This window comes from Budorcas taxicolor, chromosome 3 (assembly GCF_023091745.1).
Source record: "Budorcas taxicolor isolate Tak-1 chromosome 3, Takin1.1, whole genome shotgun sequence".
Taxonomy (NCBI): domain Eukaryota; kingdom Metazoa; phylum Chordata; class Mammalia; order Artiodactyla; family Bovidae; genus Budorcas; species Budorcas taxicolor.
Genome location: NC_068912.1, coordinates 113,857,056 through 113,866,032, shown reverse-complemented (window position 1 = coordinate 113,866,032; position 8,977 = coordinate 113,857,056). Strand labels below are relative to the sequence as shown.

The following is an 8,977-nucleotide window of genomic DNA, read 5'->3' as shown; positions in this document are numbered from 1 at the left end:
AGGATAAGTGATCTTTCATTTGGCAGAAACATACCTAAATGCCTCCAAATGACACAACTTTTCCTGCTGAGCATATTTTAAGTAATGATAATAGACAATATTTGAGTGCTCACGGTGACAATATTAAGGTCAGAATGGTTAACTCTGGGCTTCCCTTTTGTGGCTCAGCTGGTAAAGAATCCGCCTGCAATGCAGGAGACAATCCCTGGGTTGGGAAGATCCCCTGGAGAAGGGAACAGCTACCCACTCACCAATATTCTGGCCTGGAGAATCCCATGGACTGTACAGTCCATGGGGTCAGAAAGAGTCGGACATGACTGAGCGACTTTCACTTTCTTCATGGTTAACTCACCCAGTCAAGGTTATGCAGCTAGGAAAATGGGAGTGAACATTTGAACCAATGCAGTTAATTCTAGAAAATACACTCACATAGAAAAACTAAAAAGAACACCACCTCCTCACATTCACTTTTTACAACTCTCACAGATACATACATGTTTCATCATTGGACAAATGCATTGCCTGAAGAGGAAATAAAGTAGAATAAAACTTTGCAGTGTGAGCAATAAAGAAAAATGAAGTTAGAGTTGTGCAAAAATAAATACATTAATGAAAAGAGATGTACAAATCAGAATACAAAAACTATAAGAGGCCTAAAGTCAGGGAAGTTAAAATAAATTCAGTACATGTGACAAAAGAGGGCAAAAAAGATGGCTGATTCACTGGATAAAAAAACAAATCCTGCCCACAAGAGTCTTATTTCACTTAAACTCACATATTCAGGATTAACATATGCAGACTCTGAAACCATTAGGAGTGCAATAGTTCCCACCATGGAAACTTGGGGTGTGGTGACATGGGCTAGGGGAGCTTTGTGAGTGTGGTCAGCCCTCATAACAAATGCTTCCTCTTTGAGACTCAGTTCTTAGCATCACTGTCCAGACTTTCACTATGTTCATAGGCTCAGTTTTAGCTCCCCCCCCCCCCCCCAGCCCCTACAACTAGCCTTTAATGACCTCCATGTCCCACCTTGATGACCTTTCTTTGGAGAATCCAACTCTGTATGCCCCTACATTTTACTCCAGACCACAACTCCCGGCCAGAAGACATCTGATCAGCACAGCTCCATCTCTGAAGAAGTGTTCTCACTTATTTCTCTCTCTAATCACAGAAAACCCAACTTCACTCCCTGGCATTGTCTCACGTACAATTAATTTATTCCACTTCTCTAAAACTTCTGATTTTTGGGGGTTTAGGTCTGTGACCACACATCAATCCCCTCCAGGATAAAACTACTCTGAATTATCAGGGCAACAAATGCAATCTGCCAGATCTTCCTTCCTCCTATTGAACACCCTCAACCAAAAACCCCTGATGGATGAATTCAGGGCTCACGTTCTCTGTTCTCCCTCAGCAAAAGAAAACTGAACAACCTTTACAACAGTTGCTTTTCAAAAGGACAATCACAGTTGAATCACACATGGCTTGTCAATCCTATTACAGACCCTCAGCCTTACCTTTCATTCCTCTCAAAGGTCATCACAAACCTTTACTACACTACTGGTACACTAACAAATTTAGCTCACCAAAGACTGCTGGGAGGAGGAGAGGTGGAGATCTTTATATAGATCAGTATATAATGAAGCAAATCGAATAAAGCTTTTTAAAAAAACATGTGCTCCACTGGGAGCACTGATTGAACCACAGCAGCAGTACACACCTGAGATAACGGTTTCCTGTTGGCACAGTTGATGCCCCCAATGAACACCATGTTGGGCATGATCGGCCGCGGGTAGTCCATCACAAAGTCTCCTCTGAACAGCCACATGGATCCTGAGGAAAGAATCTCCCCCAATGACACCTCTCTCTGAAGGAGCTCAGAGGCCATACGTGCATAAGGAGTGAAAGCAGCCTGGCAAATGTGCTTCAGGCCCAGAAGGTAGAACATGTTCTTGACCCTTTGGAAGAATGTCATGCGGTCTGAATTCATTGTTAACAACCGAGGAACATATGAGAAAGGGTTCGGGCATGCTGTGCCCTCAGCATCTAAGTCACAGGGAAGAAATCGTAAAAAAAACACAGCAGGAATGGACAGGTACTTAGCCAGCACTGCCCCGCAGGGGTTAAAAGGATCTGTTAAAACCACATCAAAGGAGCTGGCATTCAGGTCTCTGATCAAGTCCTTGTTATGCAATAGTGCTTCACAAGATCTTGCAAAGAGCAAAGACACATTTTTCAAAGTTGCCATAGCTTCCCAAAACATTGTAAGAAAATGTACTCTTTGGAAAAACACATGAATATGAGTCCTCATGATGGAATCAAACTCATCCTTTGTATAGGGAACAGCGTAGTCTTTCACGGTAAAAAAGTCCTCTTCCTTGATGTGCAGGTTCACCTCCGGAGCAACAACCACTGCTTGGTGACCACTGGCATGGAGCTCCCGCACGGCCTCCCGCATGCTGAGCCAGTGGCTGCCCTCCATGGGGACCACCAGCACCTTCCCAGCCTCAGCCCATCGCCCGACGCACAGACAGAGCAGGAGTCCAGCCAGCACCTGCCACCAAAGCTGCAGTCCCAGGGCCATCTCCACACAAACCAGAAGCAACTGACTTTCTGCTGGGCCTGGGCGGCCTATATTTGTTTCCTTGCCTTGTCATCGAGTCACTTGCGAACACTGGCATGTCATTGGAGGGCAAGGTGCCCTGTTTAATCCTTACAGAATAAGTCCGTGCCTATGTTTCATCACTTGTGCGTTCACCCAAGGAAGACCAAACCCCTTTCCTGGGAAAAAGTAAGACTTACTGCTCTGTTTGGGGACCAGTCTAGTTCACTCTCTTGTTCATCCAAGACCCAAAGCAAGACTGTGCCTGTCCATTCCCTTGGGCTCCACCTACCTCTCTGCTAACCGTGTTCTCTGGCACTGGACTGAACTCTGAGGAGTCACCTCTGCCCCAGTCCCCACCCAGAACCGCTGCTGCATGTGACCTTATCTGGGAACTCTTCAAACTCTTTCCCCCCATCATGGGTGAACACAGAGCACATCCAGGGAAACATATAACATCACGAGAACATCCTTCTCTCAGCAGGGAGGGGATGGTGGCTCTCTGGTTTGTTCCTGTTACATGCTGCACACCTCATGCACTGCTCAGGAGAGTCTGTCCGAACAGCTGCCTGATATGGAAACTTCTGGAAGAATCCTTAAGGACAACCACAGAAGGGCTGCTTGAGAAATCTTTCTCTGCCTCATGGAATAGAACTTCCTGTTATCTAAATCATCAATGGGCAAGGCAGCTCTTTGTAATGACAGTGGGGTTCAGAGGATGCCAGGCTCCATGGCCCGCTTCACTTTGGACAGGAGAGACCGGCCCATGCCTCTGTGCAGGCTCTGTGTGGGGACTGAAGTGCGCATTATTCCGGATCTTTAGTACATCTTATAGTGCATGTTCAGGACTGCCCAGATGGTGCAGTGGCAAAGAATTCTCCTATGAATGCAGGAGACACATAGGCATGGACTCAGTCCCTAGGTTGGGTGTCGGAAGATCCCCTGGAGTAGGAAATGGTAACCCACACCACTTTTCTTGCCTGGAATAGCCCATAGACAGAGGAGCCTACACAAAACTATGCAAGAAAAGTCTTAATCATCAGATAACCACAAAGCTGTGGTCACTCACCTAGAGCAAATCATCTTGCACTGTGAAGTCAAGCAGGCCTTAGGAAGAATCACTGTAAACAAAGCTATTGGAGGTGATGGAATTCCAGCCGAGCTATTGCAAATCCTAAAACTGATGCCTTGAAGTGCTGCACTCAATGCACCAGCAAATTTGGAAAACTCAGCAAGGGCCACGGGACTGGAAAAGGTCAGTTTACACGCCAACCTCAAAGAAAGACAATGCCAAAGAATGTTCAAACTACTGGACAACTGTGCTCATTTCACATGTGATCAGGGTAATGCTCAATATCCTTCAACCTAGGCTTGAACAGTATTTGAATCAAAAACTTCCAGATGTACAAGCTGGATTTAGAAAAGGCAGAGAAACCAGATCAAATCACCAACATCCACTGGATCATAGAAAAAGCAAGGGAATTCCAGAAAAAAAACGACTTCTGCTACATGACTACTCTAAAGCCATTGATTGTGTGGATAAGAACAAATTGTGGAAAATTCTTAAAGAGATGGGAATACCAGACCACGTTACCTGCCTTCTGAGAAACCTGTATGCAGGCCTAGAAGCAACACTTAGAACTGGACAAGGATCAACAAACTAGTTCAAACTTGGGAAATGATTATGTCGAATCTGTATATTGTCATCCTCCTTATTTAAGTTATATGCAGAGAACATCAATGCCACACAGCTTGAATCACAAGCTGAAAGCAAGATCGCCCGGAGAAAAATCAACAACCTCAAATATACAGATGACACCACTCTCATGGCAGAAAATGAAGAAGAATGAAAGCGCTTAATGAGAGTGAAAGAGGAGAGTGAAAAGGGAGGTTTAAAACTCAGCATTCAAAAATTAAGATCATGGTATCCAGTGCCATTACTTCATGAAAAATAGACTTGGAAACACTGGCAGAGTTTATTTTCTTGGGTTCCAAAATTAGTGCGGATGGCGACTATAGCCACAAAATTAAAAGACGCTTACTCCTTAGAAGAAAAGCTATCACAAAACTAGACAGCATATTAAAAAGCAGAGACATCACTTTGCCAACAAAAGTAGATATAGCCAAAGCTACGGTTTTTCCAGCAGCCATGTACGGACATGAATGTTGGACCATAAAGAAGGCTGAGCACCAAACAATTTATGCTTTCAAATTGTGGTGCTGGGGAAGACTCCATAGAGTCTCCTGGACAGCAAAGGAATCAAACCAATCAATTCTAAGAGAAATCAACCCTGAATATTCACTGGTAAGACTGATGCTAAAACTGAAGCTCCAATACTTTGGCCACCTGATGAGAAGAACTGACTCATTGGAAAAGGACCTGATGCTGGGAAAGACTGAGGGCAGGAGGAAGACAGAGGATGAGATGGTTGAATGGCATCACTGACTCCATGGACGTGAGTTTGCGCAAGCTCCAGGAGCTAATGAAGGACAGGGAAGCTTGGTGTGCCACAGTCCATGGGGCCACAAACAATTGGACACAACTTGGCAAATGAACAACAACAACAATAATTCAGGGTTAATATAAGCAGACTCTGTAACTATGAGGAAAGCTGTAGCTCGCACCATAGAAACGCAGGGCTGGTGACTGGGCTGCGGTAGGCGTGGGGATGTGCTCAGTCCCTTCCTCTTTGACTCAGTTCTCAGCATCCCTGTCACCACCTTCACTGTGCTCGTGGCTCAGTTTGACCTCCTCTCCAGCCCCCAACCACTAGCCTTTGAGGACCTCAGTGGCCCATGCTGAGGACCTATCTCACATGCCATTCAACCTTGTACCTCCCCACATTTTACCCCAGGCCCCAGCTTCTGGTCAGCACAGCTCCATCTCAAGAAACCTGGGCTCAATTGTTCCTCTCTCTGATCACAGAAAGCCCGACTTCCATCTCTGGTTTCTCTCCCTTCCACTCTATTTATTCAACCTCTCTGAAACTTCTGCTTCCTTTTGGGGTTGAGCTCTCCAGTGATCACCCCTAATACCTTTCCAAGACAAAACCTCAATGAAGTATCAGGGCAATAAATGCAGTTTGCCAGTTCTTTCCTCCTCCAATTGAACACCCTCAAGCAAAAAACCCATGATGGATGCATTCACAGCTCAAGTTCCTCGCTCCTACTAGATTCAGAAAACAGCATGACCGTTACAACAGATGCTGTTGGAAAGGGCAATCATGGTCACACCACCCCATTCCTTGTCAAACCTAAAATGAACCTTCACCCCTGCCTCTCATGTGTCTCAAAGTCCATCACAAACCTAACCTACACTCCTGGAGCACTTTAATTATGGATCTCGCCAAAGAGTGTGTGAAGGAGATGAGAGGTAGAAATCTTTAGAAAGATCAGTAAATAAGTAAGCATGTGAAAGTAGGCTGTTGTTTTAAAATATGTTCCACTTGGGAATTCCCTGTTGGTCTAGTGATTGGAACCATCCATTTCACTGAAAGGGCCTACTTTGCAGTGTGGTGTAAAAGTTTTTAAAATATCTTTCATTAAAAGAATGTGCTCCACTGGGAGCACTGATTGAACAAAAGCAGCAGTACACACCTGAGATAACGGTTTCCTGTTGGCACAGTTGATGCCCCCAATGAACACCATGTTGGGCATGATCGGCCGTGGGTAGTCCATCACAAAGTCTCCTCTGAACAGCCACACGGATCCGGAGGCAAGAATCTCCCCCAGCGACACCTCTCTCTGAAGAAGCTCAGAGGCCATTCGCGCATAAGGAGTAAAGGTAATCTGGCAAATGTACTTCAGGGCCAGAGGGTAGAGCATGTTCTTGACCCTTTGGAAGAATGTCATGCGGTCTGGATTTTTTGTTAATAACCTAGGAATGTATGAGAAAGGGTTTGGGCATGCTGTGGCCTCAACATCGAAGTCACAGGGAATAAAACGCAAAAAAAACACAGCAGGAATGGACAGGTACTTAGCCAGCACTGCCCCGCAGGGGTGAACAGGGTCCGTTAAAACCACATCAAAGGAACTGGCATTCAGGTCTCTGATCAGGTCCTTGTTATGCAACAGTGCTTCACAAGAGCTTGCAAAGAGCAAAGACGCGGATTTCAAAGATGCCATAGTTTTCAGAAACATTGTTATAAAATGTACTCTTTCAAAAAGCAATCGTTCATGACTCTTAACGAGGGAATCAAATTCGTCCTGTGTGTAGGGAACGGCGTAGGCTTTCACAGTGAAAAAGTCCTCTGCCTTGATGTGCATATTCACCTCCGGAGCAACGACCACTGATTGGTGTCCCCTGGTGTGGAGCTCCCGCACGGCCTCCCGCATGCTGAGCCAGTGGCTGCCCTCCATGGGGACCACCAGCACCTTCCCAGCCTCGGCCCATTGCCCAACACAAAGACAGAGCAGGAGTCCAGCCAACACCTGCCGCCGAAGCTGCAGTCCCAGGGCCATCTCTGCACAAACCAGAAGTTAGAGTCTCTGGTGGAGCTGTGCCACCTATATTTGTTACCTTATCTTTGTTTTATCATCAAGTCACTTAAGCAAAATGGCATGTCATTGGAAGGCAGTGTGCCCACCTTACATTAATCATTACAGAATAAGTCCATGCCTGGGTTTCATCACCTGTGATTTCACCCAGGGAACGGTTACCCCACTCCCCTTATCTTGGAAAAACTCTTCTGACCTGCTGCTTCCTCTGGGGAGCATTCTAGTTCACTCTCTTCTTTTTCATCCAAGATTCAAAGCAAGGCTTTGCCTGTCCATTCCCTTTGTCGCCTCCTACCTCTCTGCTAACCGTGTTCTCTGGAGCTGGACTGAACTCTGAGGCGTCACCTCTGCCCCAGTCCCCACCCAGAACCGCTGCTGCATGTGACCTTATCTGAGAACTCTTCAAACTCTTTCCCCCCCATCATGGGTGAACACGGAGCACATCCAGGGAAACATATAACATCACGAGAACAGCCTTCTCTCAGCAGGGAGGGGATGGTGGCTCTCTGGTTTGTTCCTGTTACACACTGCACACCTCATGCACTGCTCAGGAGAGAGTCTGTCTGAACAGCTGCCCGATAAGGAAACATCTGGAAGGATCCTTGAGGACAACCGCAGAAGGGCTGCTTAGAATTCTTTCTCTGCCTCATGGAATAGAACTTCATGTTATCTAAATCATCAATGGGCAAGGCAGCTCTTTGTAATGACAGTGGGGTTCAGAGGATGCCAGACACCAGGGCTGCTTCACTTGGACAGGAGGGACCACCCCATGCCTCCGTGCAAGCTCTCTGAATCCTCTTCTGATGCGGACCGCATAGACTTCCACTGATCTGTGTGGGGACTGAAGAGCGCATTATTCTGGATCTTTATTACATCTATAGTTCATGTTCAAAACTTCCCAGATGGTGCAGTGGTAAGGAATTCTCCTACAAATGCAGGAGACACAAGAGACAAGGATTCAGTCCCTAGGTTGGGTGTCTAAAGATCCCTTGGAGTGGGAAATGGTAACCCACTCTAGTTTTCTGGCCCTGGAACAGTCCATGCACAGAGGAACCTACACAAAACTATACAAAAAGGTCTTAATCACCAGATAACCACAAAATTGTGGTCATTCATCTATAGCCAAACATCTTGCAGTGTGAAGTCAAACAGGCCTTAGCAGAATCACTCTAAACAAAGCTATTGGAAGTGATGGAATTCCAGGTGAGCTATTGCAAATCCTAAAACTGATGCTGCTAAAGTGCTGCACTTAATACACCAGCAAATTTGGAAAACTCAGCAAGGGCCACAGGACTGGAAAAGTTCAGTTTACATTCCAATCTCAAAGAAAGACAATGCCAAAGAATCTTCAAACTACTGGACAACTGTGCTCATTTTACATGTTGCTGCTGCTGCTAAGTCACTTCAGTCATGTCCAACTCTGTGTGACCCCATAGACAGTAGCCCATCAGGCTCCCCCATCCCTGGGATTCTCCAGGCAAGAGTACTGGAGTGGGGTGCCATTATTTCACATGTTAGCAAGGCAATACTCAAAATCCTTCAAGCAATATGTGAATCAAAAACTTCCAGATGTACAGCTGAATTTAGAAAAGGCAGAGGAACCAGAGATCACATGGCCAACATCTACTGGATCATAGAAAAAGCAAGTGAATTCCAGAAGAAATCTGCTTCTGCTTCATGACTACTTGAAAGCCTTTGATTGTGTGGATCACAATTAATTGTGGAAAATTCTTAAAGAGATGGGAATACCAGACCACTTTACCTGCCTCCTGAGAAACCTGTAAGCAGGTCTAGAAGCAACACTTAGAACTGGACATGGAACAACAAACTGGTTCAAAATTGGAAATGATTATGTCAAAGCTGTATATTGTCATCCTC

The 8,977-nt window shown here is 45.7% G+C and overlaps 2 protein-coding genes across 2 annotated transcripts; both read right to left on the bottom strand.

Annotated features, from left to right (window-relative positions):
* Positions 1-1,663: 1,663 nt before the first annotated feature.
* On the bottom strand, positions 1,664-2,584 carry LOC128045651 (UDP-glucuronosyltransferase 1A3-like). Its single transcript, XM_052638098.1, has one exon. It carries the CDS (start codon positions 2,582-2,584, stop codon positions 1,664-1,666), a length of 921 nt encoding a protein of 306 aa, XP_052494058.1.
* Positions 2,585-5,575: 2,991 nt separating this feature from the next.
* LOC128045650 (UDP-glucuronosyltransferase 1A3-like) lies at positions 5,576-7,063 on the bottom strand. Its single transcript, XM_052638097.1, has 2 exons — positions 6,200-7,063; positions 5,576-5,638 (listed from the first exon to the last, which is right to left on the bottom strand). The coding sequence occupies exons 1-2, from the start codon at positions 7,061-7,063 to the stop codon at positions 5,576-5,578; spliced, it is 927 nt and encodes a 308-aa protein (XP_052494057.1).
* Positions 7,064-8,977: the final 1,914 nt, after the last annotated feature.

Bases quoted from the DNA above. Each gene is read 5' to 3' on its own strand.
- LOC128045650 (XM_052638097.1), bottom strand. From the start codon at position 7,063: ATGGCCCTGGGACTGCAGCTTCGGCGGCAGGTGTTGGCTGGACTCCTG. The intron at 5,639-6,199 runs GTGTGTACTGCT...TGTCTTGGAAAG, and splicing joins ACAGGAAACCGTTATCTCAG to GTATTAGGGGTGATCACTGG.
- LOC128045651 (XM_052638098.1), bottom strand. From the start codon at position 2,584: ATGGCCCTGGGACTGCAGCTTTGGTGGCAGGTGCTGGCTGGACTCCTG.